This window comes from Amphiprion ocellaris, chromosome 7 (genome assembly GCF_022539595.1).
Source record: "Amphiprion ocellaris isolate individual 3 ecotype Okinawa chromosome 7, ASM2253959v1, whole genome shotgun sequence".
Classification (NCBI taxonomy): Eukaryota; Metazoa; Chordata; class Actinopteri; family Pomacentridae; genus Amphiprion; species Amphiprion ocellaris.
Genome location: NC_072772.1, coordinates 11,827,654 through 11,848,502, shown reverse-complemented (window position 1 = coordinate 11,848,502; position 20,849 = coordinate 11,827,654). Strand labels below are relative to the sequence as shown.

The following is a 20,849-nucleotide window of genomic DNA, read 5'->3' as shown; positions in this document are numbered from 1 at the left end:
CAAGGTTTGGTAAACCAAAGAAAAGTCTTGGTCAACTGAACTCATACCTACTCTTTAATCAAATGAATGGTTGTAGGGGGAAAATCTACATGTAGACATAAAAAGCTACTATGTGCTGCATATTCAATGAACTAAACCTTATCATTGTACACTGAAATGAAAACAGCAGATTTGCAGTGTGGATATTACAGATGAGTTAGCCAACCGACTTAGAGATACACCAAGCTGTTTTTTAAGCTGTGATATGAAAACTGCTGCTGCAAAGTTTTCACTTTACTTGTTGGTCATGTGTTTTACCAAAATGCTGCTACAATGACTATATCCTTGACATGTCATCAATTAGTTTGAAGCCGATTCTCAAAAAAGGTTTAGTCAAGATGAGATGAGTTAGACTTAGTCGCCTCTATTAGATTCTGCAAGGTTGAGTTCAAAGTGGTGAAAACGCGAAGGTGTTCACAGGTAGTCTGTTCTTGCGTCGCCAAAAATCATGTAGCGGTTTTCTCTCCTGTGAAAGTAACACTGCTGATTGTTTGACCAATGAGAATTCAGTTGGAGGATAGCATACTACCCAATCAATCGATCAGCCGGCTACAAGTGTACAGAATGTCCACTACATCCTGATGAATTCCCATCACTAAGACATCCGGTTCATGCCTCCACTCAACTCCAATCTTATTTGTGGTAGCACTGCCCATCTCCTACTAGACAGACAGATAAAACATGAGTCATTGGATAGAAAACATGCCACAGGACAAAATCAGATCTTGCCGATGCATTGGCTTGCCAACACAGAGGTATAGCAGAAGCATGAAATATGAGCAGCATGAAAGTGGAGACAGGAGTAACGGATGCAGCAAAGACAGGGGTATGTGCTATGGGGGAAGCACCCAGCTCTTGTCCGACTCCAAGATATTCTTAAGTAAGGCTGACTCAGCCTGACTGTGCTGGCTGCATATGCTTGTGTGCATCCATGTGGCAGCAGACATCACTCCCCCACCCCTCACCCCCACTCACTCCCCAATTCATTCTATCCCCTCCTTCTCTCTCTCTCTCTCTCTCTCCCTCACTCTCTCTTCACCTCTACCTCTGCAGTACCTCTCTCTCGCCCATTCCTCCCTGTGCCGGCTAGGGAGACACGTACTTTCTGCTTTTCTGCCTGGCTGCTGGCGCTGCTCCAGCATCCGTCTGTGCCTCTTGTGTGTTCTCCTCCCCCCTCCAGCCTATGTCTCCCCCCTATGGGGTTTGCCGGTCAGCCTGCTACCCTGGCTCTTGCTGCTGCTGCTGCTGCTGCTGCTGGAGCAGTGGAGCTGTTTGACACTACGCTGCTGCACCGCTACCGCTCTGCCTCGCTTCTCCTCTCTGCCTTTCGCCTCACACTCTGCTTTGCTGGATAATCACCACTGAGTCTGCCAGAGACAGCGACAGAGGACAGGAACGGAGGGAGGCAAAGATATCGAGAGCCTGCACTCTTCAATCAACTGCTGCATTCTTCAGTCTGTCTTTTTCCCTCTGCCTTCCTGGGCTGCTGGAGAGCAGTGCAGGGAACAACTGGACAGGAGAGAGCTCCCAGAAGGAATCTATCCTCCTCTCTTTTGCGCTTCCTCCCTCTGTTCATTCCTGGGACAGAGTGAAGAGGAGGAGAGAAGAGGGAGGGACTGAGATCAGGACTTGAGACTCTGCCTTCGGCTACACAGCTCAGTGTCCCACCTTGCTCCAGAGGCACATAAGTCAAACACACACACAGTTGCTGGCAGACCTGAAGACAGATTGACAGACACACATTCTGTACACACAGAAGGACAGACAGGACCACAGACAGACAGACAGGTGGTGTCGGTGTCATGGCGTCAGTGGACAGCACCGGTTCGAGTGTCTCTGGTCGGCTGAGATCAGGGGATCTACTTCATGCTGGTCTGGCAGTTGCACTGCTGCTGGGTGAGTTATACTTCTCTATGTGGCTTTAGGTGCCATGTCATTCCGCTGTCTTCCACTATATCTCTACATCACACCAGATCACTGTCCTTCTATCCTTCTGTAAAATGCCTCCATGGCAGCTTGTGTTTGGGTTAATTCCTTTCATTGCCCTATAAATCTAAACTTGTTCCCATGCCCTCTACACCCTCCTCATTTGCTGCTTTTGCTCCCTTTTGTTTTAATGTTTAATTTTTTATACCACTCTGGGTGGGTGGTTCACTACTGTCACAGTAAATCCATACCTTTTTTTTATTATTCCACATTACCATTTGCTTTTTTTGTTGCCTCTACTTCAGCTCTCATGTCTAATCCTCCTTTTTCAAAAACTGACGACTAAAATGTACACTGCTTCACAGGTGATATTTACTTGTTGCTATACTGAGGGCATCAAGGTCAATAACATCCAGCCTTTGGCTGCTCTCATTTTGGACATGTTGGATATCTGGTTTTTGGGCTGGAGTGGCTCGCTAAATGATTCTTTGTGCATGTACCTAATAAGGTGTCTTTTTGTACAAAAAATAATTAAAAGGGGGAATCAAACAGAAGAAAAACTTCTGGGTCAGATTTGGTATAGCTCCAGTTCTTGTACAGTGCATGCATATGTGTGATCATAGTATTACTGGTAGTGACGTAGTGGTGCAGTGGTGATCTGTGCTTTTGCTCATACCCTCCCTGGTTTTATTCTAGCACCCAATAGTGCCCCCATGCCTCACAATTCCCTCCCTGCTCTCAGTTGTTTTGAAAGTTGAGTACAGTCAATCCTTATACTACAAAAACAAGATCGAGGGGTGCATGTGAAGATTATTGTTTCAGTGCCATGCTTAGGTGAACTATCCTACAGGATGTATCATATCAAGCTGCTCATTCTTCACCCAAAAATCACATGCAGAAATATCTTTAGCATCAATATGAAATTAAATATGCTTCAGTTAGTTAAATTTCTTACTTTCATTCATATATTTTATTCTGTAACCAGTACAATTTATACTGTTTATGCTGTCCAACCAAGACATTAAGAAAACATTTTAATCACATCATAGCACATGACTTTAGTTGGATAAAACTCATAACAATGCATTTTGGTCAAGGTAAGACCTAAATAACACAGTCCAGGATACTACAGTCACTTAACCAGTGTGTCATTTGTCACAATAGTCCCAGTGAGGCCAATCTAGTTACAGTTTATCACAAATGACTGTCAGGAGCTAAAATAATGAGAAACGAGTTTGCTTTTTAAGTATTGAACATGAATGTTGAACATGTAAAATGTAACAAAAAATGACAACTAAATAACCAAGAAAGAAGAAAAAATACAAGTCATGGGGATTAAATCATATATAGAAAGTTATTGAAAAACAGCAGAATCACCACACTATCTTGTCATTTATGTGGCATTCTACATTTTGACATAATGCTTTATTAAGGATGGCTAAGACCACAGTGCTGAAATGTCAGTCACACTCGTCTTTAAAAGTCAGTTAATAAAATGTCATACATACCAGAAAAAGCAGCATTAGTTTTAAAAACAAAGACTCGAGTGGTGGTTTGGAAGTGACTGTAGATGTAAGCTGCCTTTTTGATGTAAGTAAAATAAGCTGACTATTCATGAAAACTATTTAATCAAGTAAAAATAAAAATAAATAAAAAATAAAATATTTAAAATTACAAACTGACAATTACTGATAGAAAAGCACCTGCTTGGACTTCAATTGAGAATACTGTACCATAAACCCAAGGGTTTTTTTTAAAACACAGAGCAGTTCTATCATAAATAGTCTATATTACAGATTTTAGGGTCTTCTAGATTTTATAAAGCAAATTTTACCAAATCACTGTGTGCATTGTCTTTTGAACATTACGTGGTTTTAGTTGTAAGGCCTTCATAACATTTTCCTCTTGAATTAGATGCTGCTGTGGCTCTGTAGCTATCAGTGCTCTAGATCTAAAACTTTTTCATCTGAATACAGCTCATGTCCCAGTGGTAGCAACTGAACCTCTTCCTTACTGTCATTAAGTTATCATCATTACCTTATTTTTGTACTGAATTTCTAAAAACCTTGGAAATTAATGCTAAAGACCATCTCAGGATGTGAGTCAAATGACACTTTGATTTGTTATTTAAGTGTTTAGTTGTAGACTTAATCAATATATCTGCAAGGTTTGGTAAACCAAAGAAAAGTCTTGGTCAACTGAACTCATACCTACTCTTTAATCAAATGAATGGTTGTAGGGGGAAAATCTACATGTAGACATAAAAAGCTACTATGTGCTGCATATTCAATGAACTAAACCTTATCATTGTACACTGAAATGAAAACAGCAGATTTGCAGTGTGGATATTACAGATGAGTTAGCCAACCGACTTAGAGATACACCAAGCTGTTTTTTAAGCTGTGATATGAAAACTGCTGCTGCAAAGTTTTCACTTTACTTGTTGGTCATCTGTTTTACCAAAATGCTGCTACAATGACTATATCCTTGACATGTCATCAATTAGTTTGAAGCCGATTCTCAAAAAAGGTTTAGTCAAGATGAGATGAGTTAGACTTAGTCACCTCTATTAGATTCTGCTAGGTTGAGTTCAAAGTGGTGAAAACGCGAAGGTGTTCACAGGTAGTCTGTTCTTGCATCGCCAAAAATCATGTAGCAGTTTTCTCTCCTGGGAAAGTAACACTGCTGAGTGTTTGACCAATGAGAATTCGGTTGGAGGATAGCATACTACCCAATCAATCGATCAGCCGGCTACAAGTGTACAGAATGTCCACTACATCCTGATGAATTCCCATCACTAAGACATCCGGTTCATGCCTCCACTCAACTCCAATCTTATTTGTGGTAGCACTGCCCATCTCCTACTAGAACATCACTGCCTGTGTTTCATCTGTATTCTGTAATATTGTACAGCATATGGCTATTTGTTGTAATTCCATGCATGTGCAGGAACAAACATCTGTTTCTTTTCTGAGATTATAATATTTGCCAACACATTCCAGCAATGTCTCACAAGAGATTTTTTGGCAAGAGAAGGGGAAAACACAAGTGAAGCAAGGCCCTAATCAAAGCCAGATGTGGAATCAAGAGAACATGTTTAAACTACAAATTTTGAGTATTTATCTATAACTAAGAAAAAGCCTTTTAAATTTCTTAAAAATAAATTCCCTATAGTACTTGAATACAGTTTTTGACACAACATGCAAAACATGACAGTAGCTCGTTGTCACATTGATCCAATCAAAGAACATGATGATGCCCATGGAGCTAAATTATGCATTCTCAAAGGTATAGGTCATTATTCATATTGAGAAGCTTCATTTTAACAGGTGAACATTATGGACTTCAGAAAACAAACATCAATAATAAGAGATTCAAAAATTTCCGAGATATGCAAACATACAGAACATCACTTCAACCCTTGAACCAAACCACTTGAATGATCTATTATGACATATATTAACTCAAGGAATTATGCAACACCTTGTTGTAAAGAATAAACAGCAAACAGCCAACAACATAAGAGTTGTGGTACAAGAAAAACAAACCAAAAAAACCCAAAGCTAACAGATACAGGGAGGTCAGGCTATAGTACAGAAATTACCAGTAACATTTCATCAATACTTAGCATGTAAGTGTGCTAATTACACTGCATGTTGTTGCTTGTTTGTGTGGCTATCATGTAACATAACAGTGTAGGCATATGTTCATGCGAAGTGTTAACACCAACCCACCTTGTCCACCAACACCAGCAGCTCCGTTGATCGAGTTACTTTGCTGCTGCCGTAATTTTCTACCCTGCTGTCAGTCATTCACCTTGGAGAGGATGTCTTACTTCCTTTAACTCTCTCATACCCACTCCTCTCTTCTTCCCTGGCAACTCCCTCCATCACCTCCTACACATTGTAGCTCCTCCATTACCTCTGTTTCCCGGTCTTCTCTCTTCTCCTCCTCCCTTCTCTCCCACCTTTCCCATCACTTCCCTCTCCCTCCCTCTCTCTCTTTCATAGAGGTAATAGTGTCCTCGGTCAGTTCTCTATGGGTTCACTCAGAAATACATTAACCCTTCAATCTCTGGCCTACTTTTAAAAAAAAAAGAAAGAAAAAAAAACACTTCACCTTGACAGTCAGCCAAGGACACACACGCACAGCCAGTTGCTTTTCCTCCCATCAGTGATTCACATATTGATGTTTCCCAACTGGGACAAAGAGATATTTGATAATGGATCTAAAAATATCTTATATTCCAGCCTATTACTCATGTACACATTCATGGGCATTCACAAGTATGTACATAAATATGCACGGACACAAGCTCACACGCACATATAACCACAGACGCACAAAGACAATCATGTCTGCAGTGTATAGCTAGTGTAGTATATTATTACAGGATGTGGATCTGTGGGTGTTGTCAGGAAAAACTGTAAGGACAGAAGCAGAGTACAGAGAGAGAAGAGCAAGGGGATGAAGAGAGAAGTGATAGTAGAGAGCAGAGGTGTAACGCGAGGGAGGTGTGAAATCTATTTCTGGCCATGAGAGGGGACACTCCTCTCTGATATGTAAACCATCATTATACTTCCAGAGATGATGAGGAAACATCACGTAAACCATTAAGAAGGGAGCTTCTCACTTGCATTCTCACTTGTTTTCCTGAGCAGCATTTATCCCTGTGGAGCACTCTGATTCAAAAACTGCTCACTAGTCAGTAATTATTGATAAAGGGTAAAAGTTTATTCATTATTGTACTTATCACAGAGTTTAAGCAGCAGTCTAATGTTTCCAGCCTCTAAGCCGTCATCGATTCTACCACACCAAAACACAAACACACAGACATGCACAGACTAGCTCTCCACATTGCTCCTGTTCTTATTTAGTTATAGCGTCCCAGAGGAGCAAGTTCTGAGAGCAAGACAGAAGACAGAAGGATTGAAAAAATAAAACAGAGTGAGAGAGAAAGTGCCCAGTGCTGCAAAAAGAGAATAGTACGAGTCCATTAAAAGAGCAAAACCAGAAACAGCAAAGAACAAGCAGAACGCAAATGTCCCATGTTGCTGCCAAAAGGAGACGAATCAAAAATGGCAACAGAGAGGTAGAAATGTCAGGTGAAAGAAGCCAAGAAGAAGGGATGAGACTGAAAAGACAAATGAACAAATGCAGGAAACTGAGCAAAGAAAATGCAGCCAGACAGCTAATAGTTCCTTAATGTCAAATCCTGTGCTTTTAAAGCAACAATCAGATATTAAAGATTTATTTTATAAATATATTCACATATTGCCACCACAGTTATAACATCTATACTAACTATATATTTTACCGGTGTATCAGTGTTTGTATTCAACTTGAATCATTCTGTATATGATGTGTGGGAGGAGACTTCCCAGTTATCCAAACAATTGTCTGTGGTTTACTTATGTGCACATCATATGTACAGATGAGTGACAAATTAAAGGAAAATCCTGAACCTCTAACCCTACAGTGAGCAGATCTGCTGGGTCTGTTACATTTTGTGGGGCATTTTGCTGGCATGGTTTAGGTCCACTGGGTGCTTTTTCCTCAGATGGAGGGGTCACTGCTAATCAACACAAAGTTATTCCCCTTTATCCTATGATGAAACCTTTCTATTCTGATGGGAGTAGTCTCTTCTATAGTAGCAATGTCACTATCCATAGGGCACAAGGAGCTATACTAGATGGTTTGACGAGTTTGAAAATGATGTAAATCATATGCTATGGCCTTCATAGCCACTAAATCTCAACCCTATTGAACACCTGACATGTTGCACAGCGATCTCCAGCCCTATCATCAAAATAGACATAAAAGACCAAATGAAGGAATATCATTTTAAAGAGTGGTGTTCATCCCTCCAGCCAAGTTACAGAGACTCAGTGCCAGGGTGCATGGCAGCTGTTCTGGCAGCGCATGGTGGCCTCATGCTGTTTCATCAAGTAATGAATTAACAGTATATTTGATGATCAGGTCTGTGAAGGCTCCATTCACCCATATTAATAAATTTGCATTTAAAACACACCTGTTAATGTCAGAATCTGGGATGACCAGAGGGCTTTCAGCTGAAGTCCAGCACTTTATGACCTAACTCATTTTGTGATAAAGAAAATCAGATGACACAGCTTCCCTAACACCTGCTTTTACCATTATTTATCACCCTTACAAATTGAGTGATCAAGACTTTATCCTGCTTGACACCTGCTTTATTCTGTTGTGACATAGATTTTAATTAGCTGCTTAGTCAGTTGTGAGATTTTAGGGCAGGATAATGGAAATTCATGGCACTTTTACAGAAAGTAACACCAACTGAAAGGCTTGGAAGTAGAGTGGTCCAACACACTTTCTTAGTTTTTGAGAAAAATGGGTTCAAATTGACACTATATTTGGGCTAGACCACTTTGCCACTAAAATCTAGACCTTAAAATACTATGGAAAATAATTAGAATTATTAATTGTAATATACAACTGGATGTAAGTCCTTCATAAAAACATAGGCATACATGTACTCTAACCCTGTCTGCACCATGTCCAAGCGCAATTTGATCCTGAACAGGTCAGTGTGGCCGAAAGCATTTATAAATAGACCCCAAGTGTGACAGACACCAGAGCAACAGTCTGAGAATTACAGCAGCTGTCATTGCACAACCAACATAATCTGCCCTGCAAGACCCAAATATCAATAAAGATGAGCTGTCTCTTTTGAAGTGGAAGAGGTACCATGTAGTTTCTGCTTTGCACAACAACATCACAGAACAACAAGAATAATTTGTCATAAAGTGGCTTGATATTTGTGTTTTGATTTGGAAGTGTTTCTGTACTGCTATCTCTTGCTAGTCTGTCAATCATTCCCAGTACGTCAGGCAGTCGGTCAATTGGTCAATTGCCCACCTCAGGCTCAGACGTAATCTGGCCACTTGGCTCATTATGCAGGGAAGCAATAAAGAACTGCTAGCAATGAATAAATGAGCAGAACTATGGAGAATTTACCAAAATGGGAACTTGTGTCACATGAAATCTGATGACATTCTTGATTAATTCCTAAGTGGGGGAAATAACCTGGAAATATCTCTGTGGAAACCATGAAAACAGCTGGTAAAGTTCTTGAAATGCTGAGGAAATATGTTTCATCATCATCACTTCCTTTCTTATTTCCTTTAGCACAGGCTACACTCTACCATCTGTTACAAAAGCAAAGATAACAATGCTGTTCCAAAATTCCTTGTGGCAGCAACATTCAAAGCGACTCGCTATTAATTGAGCATAGCAGTGTTGGGTCCTTGATTATCTGATAGTAATCTCATTGGGGAATCAACTATTTTTGTCACATTACACATCCTGTATCAGTCATAGCCACTTCAAAGGATAATCATGTCAACATTTCAAGGTGCTCACTGAGTAATGTGTTGGTTCTAAAGCTACTATATGCATAGGTGTACAATCAGAGCAGAACCAGCATATTAACCATAACACATAACAAGTCTGGCTTTCAAGAAATGGGGATATGAGATATTTTTAGCTGGATGATATTTTGGTTTTTTTGTTAGCACAGTTCTTGAATTTTCCTCAGGAGTAATTAAGTATCTATCTGAAGCTTGAGAATTATAAGTACAGTAGCAGACATGTATGTTGAACATTATTCCTATCTTGCATGTATTTAATAGTTATTTTAACCCAATTACACCAACTTGGATTTATGTCCATTAATATGAGTAGACAAGAGGGTGAATTTGATCAACCATTCTCAGTGTGGCAATCATTTTGTCTATTTCTCGTGACTGGTAGCCTATTTACATTTTCAATTTTGATTCCAACCTTGAATATAATGAAACTCTATTTTTTCACCAGGTTGTCCATGTTTATACAGTCTGCATGAAACAACACAGTAATAACGCACAGTTTGTGCTTTCAGTAAAGACAAGAAGCAGAATGGATTTGTTTTTGAGTATTTGACCACAACATTTGTCTGAATCTGTATGATTATATTGCTTAAAATCTGATTTTAATTCATTTAAAAAAATTATGACACAATATCATATTTAGTTGAAATTATTAGTAAAGATAAAATTAAGCCATGAAAGCTGTCATTTAATTAGTTGCGAGAGTACAATATGCCATTACTCATAAGTTGCTTTCATCTTTTACAGCAACAGTAGCCAGCCAGTCAAGTCCTAGTGTACAAACATTCCTTTACCTCTTGTTATTTTTGCCCTGAAAACATTTTGACCTTTACTGGACTTGACCTTGTGCTTTGTTTTTGGTCCGTACTGTATATATGCTGAAATATGCTCTGTGTTTTTCTGATATTTATCAAAAACAGCATTTTCTATGCTTTTCAGATTTTTTTTTTTTACCTTTTTCCTTCTCCATTGGTTCAGGTGTATGGACTGTTGGTGGACTGGAGGTTTCGACAGGTAAAGTGTCTCAGATTGAAGCAATGAATGGCTCCACAGTTCTGCTGCCCTGTACCTACTCCTCTTGTATTGGCATCAAAAACCTCTACTTCAACTGGCAGTATAATGACAATGGAACCTTTCCAAAGGTACAACATGCACACACCTGCACGCACACCTGAAAGTATAAGCAACATAGACATACCTCGTAGACAAACACAAAAACAGCCTTTAAAGACTTACTGTGTGTTGCATGTATCAGATAAATTGTAGGCTAACACATGCTGATATAGATCTGTGAGCACATGGAAATGTACTTAGCTAACTACATTGTGTATCTAAGGAAGCACGTGTGTGTGTAGTTATGTGAAGGACATATTCCTATGGAGGGTGTGGAGCCGGATGTCAAGGTGTACCATGAGCGAGTGGAGTTTGTCGGGTCCTCAAAGTCTAACAACATTTCCATCTTGCTGTGGAACATCACGTTTGAAGATGAAGGAGAGTACATCTGTTTTGCCAGGAACCCGAAAGAGAAAAACCGCAACCACAGCGCTGTCTTCACTCTTAGAGTGGTGGACCAAAGTATGTGACAGAAGCACAACCTTACATGCACTTGGAACACAAATACACAATTTTATGATGATTTATACCCTTAGACTGACAACAAAGCTGGGTGTTCTGCTGCTAGTATTTTAGAACACTCTTGTTACTCCTCTGCATTGTCTACATTATTGTCTCCTTGTCCTTGTCTGTCACCCTCACAATGTCTTCCCCTCTCTCCTCCTTTTCAGTGAAGGAGGTTGACAATACTTTGACAGTTATTATTGTCTCAGTGCTGGGTGGAGTCATTGGCTTAGTTATCATCGTCATGGTGATAAAGGCCTTGGTTGTTCACTTCCTGCTGAAGGATGATGAGAAGAAGTGAGTAGATCCCTGACTATGGTAAATAAGGGCACTGGGGACAAATTAGCAATGTACATGGTTATAGACAGCAATAAGCTTGTCATATATATTACTGTCTATTCATGATGACTGAATGTGACAGTGAGTTGCATATATATTTTTGACAATTAACACATAAATTTTGCTTAACTTATTTGATTCAAGCTGTTATTTTATGACAAAAATGTGCCTAACCTCAGACAGTGGTGTGCATCATCAATCAGGGTAATTGTTATGTAATGTGTTGCAAAATGCTGTGACACTCACAGTGAGAGAAATACATTGGTCCATCTCTGATTTTGCTTTCCAATAAGCATATCACGGCGCAAAAATAACCTAAAATATTGTCACTCGAACAGAAAAATTTAATGTCTTACAATGTCAGCTGCTGTATATGGATTCAGAAGTCAGAAATGCAGTTTGCATATCAATTTTTGATTTAAACTGTCATCCTAATTGGGTTAAAACAATAGATGATAATAGGATGTTTTTGTACAATTTAGCAATAAATGTGACATGCTGTAATTTGTACAGCTGCCCACCTATCATGAAAATAATGTTTGGCTACTACATGTAGACTGCAGCCAACAAACGGAGAGCATTAAGCAAAAAGCGCAAAAGTGGTAGATTTTTATGAATGAAATATGACAGATTTCTATGATAAATCTCTACAAAATGTTACCAATGACTTTGCCAAGAAGCATCAAGTTCTCTTTGACATGTTTCAATAAAATCTTAATGACTTATGTCTAATTTGTGTCAAACACAACATTATTTGGGATTCTACAGAACCTTAACCTTTTGTTTGTCTGTTCCCTGCAGTAAAGAGTGCTTGGTGAGCTCCTCAGGGAATGACAACACAGAAAATGGACTTTCAGGAGCCAAAGCTGACAACAAAGGAACACCAAAGGCTTGAGCAAGATGCATAGTATGTCTGTATGTTTGTATATATGTTAGACAAATGTACACGCTCAGAGAAAAAATTGTTATCAGTGGACTGTTTTATCTTACTAGTGGCTAACTAATACAACTTGTAAATGTCTATTTTAAATCATGCTTGAGATTTGGGAAGTGTGAAGTGTGCATAGGCCTGGATCACTCTCTCATTTACATGGCAGCCCAATTGTTACACAGTGCACAGCCTGTTATTGAATTCAGCTCTACATCTTACTGAACCTAACACTTTCTCTGATATACAGCCTCCAGTTTCACACACTTGAGGTTTCCACAACTTCCACTATAACCTTTGTTTAACTGAAGGTATGTCCTAAAAAAATATTATTCATGTTGTTTATTTTTTCTATGCATGTTTTAACTATTACGTGAATTTAGAGGACGGACTTTGCACAAAGCTGATCCTCCAGTGCATTAAGATATTTTTTACAGAACAAATTTAAGCTTTTAACTTCCACTTAAAATATACTTTACAGTCTCAGTTGACAAGCTACCATAAGTTTGATTCTTGGTTTAAAATTCCCACGGTTCTCATCTTCTCCAGAACTCTTCGTCAAACTTGGACCCAAACTAAGCTAACCACACTTTGATACCACGATGAATTGCCATAATCTATGAACTGCCATGATGTTCACTGAACATCACCTAAATGCTGACATGCTTCTTTCTAACCGTCACATGACACTGATGTAAATCCACCTGTGAACACAAGCCAGAGGACCATTAACCAAGATTGTTTTTTCAGAAGTGAAAGCCAATATTTTTCAGTCACTCTGAAGTAAAATGATCTGTAAATAACACAGGTAAATATACACTTTTAATGCTGCTTATAAAATGGCATTTTAACGTTTAAGGATCTGGTTCTAGAGTACTGATTGAGGGTGAACTTACTCTTGTGTTGGCTTTCCAGGGGTCTTCAATGCTATTTTTTCCTGACCTTTTCGTCCTGATCAACTGGCCTTAACTTCTACAATGCCAGTCTGAAGTTTAATGTTTACTGCTGGGTCCAGGTTAGACACACTGTTGGGGTGTTTGGTTCATTAATGCTGACAGGAGATTCTGATAGAGCGCAGGTTAACTAAGGCTGACAACTGGGCTTTCCAAAGGTGACTGAAGGATCCAGTTCTGCACAGGTTTTATTGTTTTGCTTTAGATAAACACAGGTGCCTGTTCTGCTTCTGCTCCGTCTGCTGGTGGGAGGATAAAAACACAGAAAATGTATAAAAACAAAACAAAACAAACAAAAAAAAAAACAAACAACCCTAACCCTCATCAAAGACAATCCCCAGCCTACTCAGCTCCCTATAGAAAGGAATGAACTTAATCATGCTGCTTCTGACTAATAACCAATGCATTTTTAGCATGTGCGCATTTTGTAGAACTTCATATAAGTATATGTTGTACCACAGTACAGGAACATTTCCTTGTGTGTCCGTCTGGTCCCATTTAATCCTCCAAATCAGCCTGAAGTGTCTGAAGACCTGTCAACGCCCCTTCCAACACTGCTACAACCTTTTTTTAACCCCTTTAACCAGGTCAGGGATGGAAACTTTTAGGTATTGGCCTGCAGGTATTACTGGTAAAGATAGGGTGAGAGACATTTTACACTTACTCCGAATGTAAGAATGCTTTATTAACTCTAAGTTTGAGTCATACAGTTGAACAACTTTGCGAAAGGAGCTTAAGAAGTTGGCACTTTTTTTCATGGTGCACTAGAATATATTGCAAGTGAAGACAGCAACAAATGCACCTCTCCAGATGCTTATTTCCCGTTTCCACACTTGTATGTGGAATCAAACTGCATTCCAATGCAAACTTGATGATAACCTGAAGAAAACACCTTGACAATACAATACATATATATATTTGTAATTGTGCTATAGGCCAAACAAGTCCATTGATAAAGCCTCAGTGGTGCAGGTAGCCCAGCAGTGGGACAGATCACTGCAAAAGAATGTAAAGACTGTCAGGGAAAACGTGTAAAATATTGTCCAAAAAGTACATTTTAATTCTTTACAAAGAAATTATATCCAATGTCAGTATCATTATAAAGTGAATGTGTGAATATCCCTAAAGAGCAGTTGTGCAGTTTTGTTGGCCCACTATAATATTCTATGTAAGTCTCTAGCTATTGACTGTATTTAAAACTTTGGCCATTGAAGATAATAGGAAGATTGATTTGAGTTTTCAAGGAGAAGCAGTGTATTAGCACTTAAAATTATAACAGGTATGCAAGAGTTTGGTGGGCGCTGATGAGAGCAAACTGACAAATGAAAAAATCCACACTTTCTGTACATATATTAAAATGCACATGGAAGAACACATCCAATTTAAACAACATTTAACATTTTTTTTTGCTTAGCAGAAACAAAACAGGAAAAGTCAACAAAGTCTGGATAATATCACGTCTCCACTTCACCCTGTGATAAGTCAACAGGGATGAGCTCAGTGCTAAAATGGCCAATGAAACCAAGAACACCCTCCTCATGTGACTCTCCATAAGAGAAGTCACTTTTGTGAAGCTGCCAGACATGACCTGCTACACCCACATACCTTAGTACACAGCGTGAATAGCTACAACAGCTGAAAGCTACACGCAAACACACACGCAAACATACACCTACATGTATACTCAGCTACAACGAGCCACTTTGATACTAGAGGGTAGCACACTGGCCTTGCATGCAAACAATACAGCACTTTACTGGTGGTCAGAGTGACTTCATGGAACAACAAATAATAGAAGTGACCTCACAGTCGTCATTATCTGATATTATATTACGAGAGTTTTAAAAAAGAACATTTTAACATTGTAATTTTGACTGATACCTGACAACAGCACTGTGTCGACATGTTGTCTTACTGGAACAGAACTCTACGGTGAAATTTTATGTTCTTTTTCTATTTGTTCACTTCTGTCAGCCTGCCGCTCTGTAATATTGGGGTGCATTTGCTTTCTTGCTTTCAATGGAAGCAATAAGACAGACATCAGATTATGCAATAACCTGTTATAAGGCACTTTATAGATGTGCCTGGACTGGCTGGTAACCGTCTGTCCAAGGCACAGATCATTGTACCAATGGATGTATCTACACTACACAAATGTATCTTAGTTGGACTAATGTATTGATATTAGGATCATATATCTACATTAGACAGTTTTTCCTGCATTGGATCAATCTACATTAGATCCATTATACAACATCTTTGACATCATGGCCCATTTGAACCTATTATGTGAAACTTCTGGATCTAGACTGAATTCCGATAGTACTCATTTAACCATATGGCTTCAATATTTAGTGATGCATGGTGGCTCTCTGTATCAAGTTAGAAAAAAAATCTTACAAGATAATATATGTGCTGCAGGAAGACAAAATGCTGCGAAGATAACCCACACAAATATTGAAATGCACAGCTTTTCTGTGGTTGCAGTGCACTGTATTTTTAAAACATTGTACATTGGATTGATGATATTATCTTGTGTTTTGGCTATTTGAATGGGTTTCCTAAAATAGAGCATGTTTTTGCTCTCAGCGCTACCACACTAATCGGTTCCAAAAAGCCTGATTGAAGTCTGATTGCTATTTGGCACCTATAAAACACCATGCAGGACACAATAATGTTCTGTGTTTCTCCTTTCATGAATGCATTGCATTTTTTCTGAGTTAATCTTTACAGCAACTCTTGTCGCAACCATTGAAAACATTATTACTTCACTATCATATGTGCACTCGACACTTGTGATTGCCATTTCAGTGATGTTATGCACTGAGACAACCTCTGTTTGTCATGAATGTCTTTGGAAGATCGATGCATTCACTTGAACACCGTCTGCATAAATGTGTCTCAGATAGCTTTCTGAATTCTTTCAGGCAATCAGATTTTATTCAATGAACAGATACAACGCAGTAGCATTCATGAAACAACACAATGTAAATCTGGTTATACATTGGTTTGAAATGTCACTCGCTGGGCAATTTAGGTGCTTACTAAGTCTCAAATGGCATTTTATTGCTGGGTGTAAATGGGATTAGGAATGGTCTGTGTTCATAGAACTTAGATAGCGATAAATATGTGATGTACTACTGTGAGTACTGTAACAGCTACTAACACTGTAACTGTAAGTGTGCAGTGTTAGAAGTGATACAGTATCTTTGTTATGCTGTAAAAATGTGAATGTTATGGATATAGGGAAGCACTACAAGCACACATGCACACACACACACACACCACACACACACACACCCGCATGCACACACACACGTCTAACCAGTCATCTGCAGATCCCTCTGTAAAGAGGGGATATACATCCAAAGTCTTCCTGTAGGAAAAAGCAACATTGTGGAGTTGATCTGTCTGTTAGTGTACTTTCCTTCCCCCCATACCTTTAAACCTCGACATAGCATTACAACAACACAGTAGATGGTTTCATGTAGGGATTGTGATGCATAACTCCAGACTATAGATTTGTGGCCACAGCTCCCATTGTTTGATCCACATTTTTTTTCTGTCATCCCTAATTTTATTTTTATGTTTTCTGAAGTGAAGCCCATTAACCTTGCCAGAAAAAGTGTTTCTTCTCTCTGCCAGTACAAAATTATAAAATGAAAAACCTCAATATAAAAAATCTGCCCAGCAAACCAGACATATGAAAACGAAGAGGGCGTAGGAGTGATGCTCTGTTTTAATAACAACCAGGTTTATGTGTGACAGATGAACTATTGCTGCCTGATTTAATGCATTAATTCAGATCTAGTTGCGGTACAGTTGCCTTCATAGTTCTAGTAGCTTTTAAAAATCTGATTTTTGCTTTCTTCTTGGTATTCTGATCTGTCTTGTTGTCCTCCAAGAAACACCAGTCCTGAACCTCACATAAGTCTTGAGGCCAGCCAGCTGCTTGCAGTGATTGCTGCAGTACAGAGTGTGTGCTGTAGAGTGTAGAAAACTACTTTGCAGTGGTGCAATACAGTACAATAAATGTCTGCCACCCAGTGGTAAATATCTAACACATCAGATAAATTCCCCTCTCGTGCAACATGCATTCACTGCATTTTGATTGGGACTATAAGGACAGCATAGTTTTAAAAAAGAGCTGTCATTTAACGCAAGCTGAATTATAATTTCATGCAGCTGTGATACAATAAATGCCACAGTTTTCATGGTTAAAACAATATATTACTAAACTAAAGTACAGTGCTGCAGTTGTTGCTACTGCTTTATATAATGCTAATAGATAGTTTGTTTAAAAAAAAAAAAAAAAGAATCCCTGTGCCGAATTAACGGGATATTTACATTCAATCAGAGGAGATATGTAGGTTTACACAAAATCTATAAGGACAAGAATCCATGAAACAATTTGTACAAATGTTGATCCTTTATCAGAGTTTGCCAGCTGATAGTAAGATTTAAACACTTACAGATAGTGTTTAGCATTACGTCAAGATTACTCACTACAATAGCAAAGTGTTCTGATTGACCAATATGATTCCTTAGAGTTAGTATTGCTCTTACTGCCAGAGCGGCTGAAACTCATACTGCCAATCCAAGAGTCTCATGTCTGCTGTTGTTACAACACTATTACAATGACACACAACTCACACTTACATGTTGTATTACTGTCTATAGCTGTATTAATGGCATTTCAGTACTCAACTGTATATGATAGAGCTCTGTACTACATCTGTATTTCTAGCAGCAGAAACTCACACTGCCAAGCCAAGAGTCTGACGTCTGCTCTCTTCCTCCCACATTCCACACCAGAGCTGCAACGATTAGTCAATTACTCAATTAGTCAATTAAAGGAAAACGAATTGTACACGTTTTAAATAAAAGTTTAACTGTTTGAGTTTTTGAGCAAAATGCCAAAAGTTTGATGGTTCTGTGTTTTCAAATGTGACAATTTGCCACTTCTTTCCTAGTTTACACAACAGTAAAAGTACAAGAAAATTAATAATGTCAAATTGTGCTTCAAGGAATTGTGATGGGCTTTTATTTTATTTATTTATTTTTTTACTATTTTCTGACATTTTATAGACCAAACCATCATTGGAGAAACTTAAATAAAACGGATTAATAAAATGATGGTTAGTTGCAGTTCTATTCCATGCAAATTTAAAGTTCAAACCACTGAACTTCAGTGAAGTGAGAAGTTAACTTCACAGCAATCCTGACTTGAGGAGATGAGAAATGAAATAAGTTGAAACAGGAGAAATGTGTCCTTATTTTGGCACAAACACGTTTCCATTATACGAATTTTTAATCAGTTAACTATATTCAAATTATCGATAGTGATTCCAACCTATGATGCATGTTGTGATGTATTACGTGTCAATATTATCTAGCAAACTGCTTCCTATAACCCTTGAAAGAGATTATCTTATAGACCAAGGCTAGCTAGCTACAGATTTGAATTATAAGCACAGCCTGACACTGACCTCTCCACCATTTCTCACTACAGTCCTGCATTTTAAACTTTATTTTTTACTCAGTATTTTTACACACCCAGGGGCTGTAAAACATAATTGTATTTTAATCAAAGCAACTAACTCATATCTACACATTTTATCTTAACCGATCTAAGGACACTGATGTTATACAAATTATAGGATTTTATAGTAAGTTGACATCTTGCAGCAGATTTCTATATTTTGCTTACATCACCACAATGTACTCGACACGCACACATGCAAAACCGTTCTGCAACCCCAGTTTTCCTGGATCAACTTTCCTGTGAATGTTTCAGCTGTTTGTCTTGTGTTTGTGACCATGTTGCTCATGCTCCCTTCATGACTATGCACCACAAACTTTTGACTTGTTAAAAACTACATACTGAAAATAAAATGTTGATTGAATTTCCCAGATCACTGTCAAGTCTCACTGTGTCTTTGTACAGCTTTCAGAGAATGTTGATGAAGCAACCACTTCAACAGGTCCTAGAATCAAATCACTCAGTTTCTGGATAGAAGTGATTTTGTGTGTGTGTTTACATTATAATGTAGTGGTAAATCACTACATTAAATGACAGTGAGAAATGAGGACAGAGGAAAGAACAATAGGAACTGATTGATACTGATTCCAATCAGTATTTCCCTCACGATGATTCCTACTGGGACAAAAATCCAGAAATCCAACTGAAACAGTACACTGTACATAGCATTTAAAGTGTAAAAGAGTGCTGACATGTTACCCTGAATAAGAAATAATTCAGTGTTCTCTGAACCCTTTATAATCCTTGTGACATACCAGTATTTTTTCCCACTAGTTTTCAGTAACAATACTAGTTCCACCATCCTATTCACTCATCACTTACAACCAGCAAAGTTAACATAATTCTTTTCACCTGCAGCTTTATGCCTAAATCTGTTCCTTAAGAGTACACAGCACATGGCAGAAAAGTAAAATACTCAAGAATACTTTTTTCCCATTGTCTCCAAATGTGGCTGTTGCTGAAAATATCTCCAATTAAATATCTGCAGTTATTGCTAGATAACTGCACAAGAGCCATAGTCTTATTCAAAAACAGCATGTGATATGTAACTAAGGAAGTAAAGCGACTTTTGAAGACTATTTCGACATTAACAATTCTTGGGTTATTATGCTTAGAACAATCAGGCATGTAAATACTGACTACAGTTTTTCACAACTGCTAAAACACATTGCTTGAAACATTCCACCCTTTTTCTCAAAACTGTAAACAAAAAACTCAGTTTTCATACTCTATTCACCAAGTCCCCTGACTGTTCATGCAAAATCACTCGCCTCAAAAACGTATTAGCACAAAAAAACACTACAAAAACACTAGCGAGTATTCACTATGCACTACATATGCACACAGCATCAGACAAAAACAAGCAAAGAAAAGAAAAGAAAGTTTATTGCTGATACAGAATTGAGTAAATATAACCAAAATAATCTATGCACAGCTCATTGGATCCAGCCTTGGAAAGACTCCACATCAATGTCATTATAGGCCAATTCCACAGCATGTCGGAGATGTTCCCTGTAGGAGGGTTGTCGGTCTTATTCTTTCCACTGCCATGCAGACAAAAACTCTTAATTTTACAGATAAATATTTATGAATTGCAACCAGCACAGTGAAAATTCTCCTTATCCCAGACTATGACAGACAGGATGCTCTGCCTGCTCATGATTCTGCTGCTCTCGACCAAACAAGACATCCCATGGACCACCCACATATGTGAGGACTGTCAGCCTCCAACAACCTGTGCACTCTAAACTGACTTATATCGGTTGATTGACATCATTAGCAACAAGTGCGATCAATGATGAGTCGCTGTGCAACATCTGATACCTCTGTTTTTACCGTGTTTCACTTTAAGCATCACAACTGCATCAAAAAAATGTTTTAATGAGTTAGTTTGAGTTTTGAAAGACAGTCAATAAGATCTGTAAATACTGTCTGACTTGGTGAAAATTTCTTATGGTTTTGCTAAAAGACTGACTAATTTAATAAAGGTCACGTGGAGTTTGGTTAAAGAAAAGGGTTCGGAGTTTTAGCAATTCAGAAAAACTGCGTTACCAAATACATGGGTAAAATATGATTAGACTTTAAGACGCTATTGAAGT

General features: G+C 38.5%; 1 protein-coding gene across 1 annotated transcript; it reads left to right on the top strand.

Moving 5' to 3' along the window:
• The first annotated feature begins 1,105 nt into the window (after window positions 1-1,105).
• Window positions 1,106-19,121, top strand: scn4ba (sodium channel, voltage-gated, type IV, beta a). Its single transcript, XM_023276969.3, has 5 exons — window positions 1,106-1,935; window positions 10,350-10,513; window positions 10,727-10,946; window positions 11,156-11,285; window positions 12,129-19,121. The coding sequence occupies exons 1-5, from the start codon at window positions 1,842-1,844 to the stop codon at window positions 12,220-12,222; spliced, it is 702 nt and encodes a 233-aa protein (XP_023132737.1). The 5' UTR covers window positions 1,106-1,841; the 3' UTR covers window positions 12,223-19,121.
• Window positions 19,122-20,849: the final 1,728 nt, after the last annotated feature.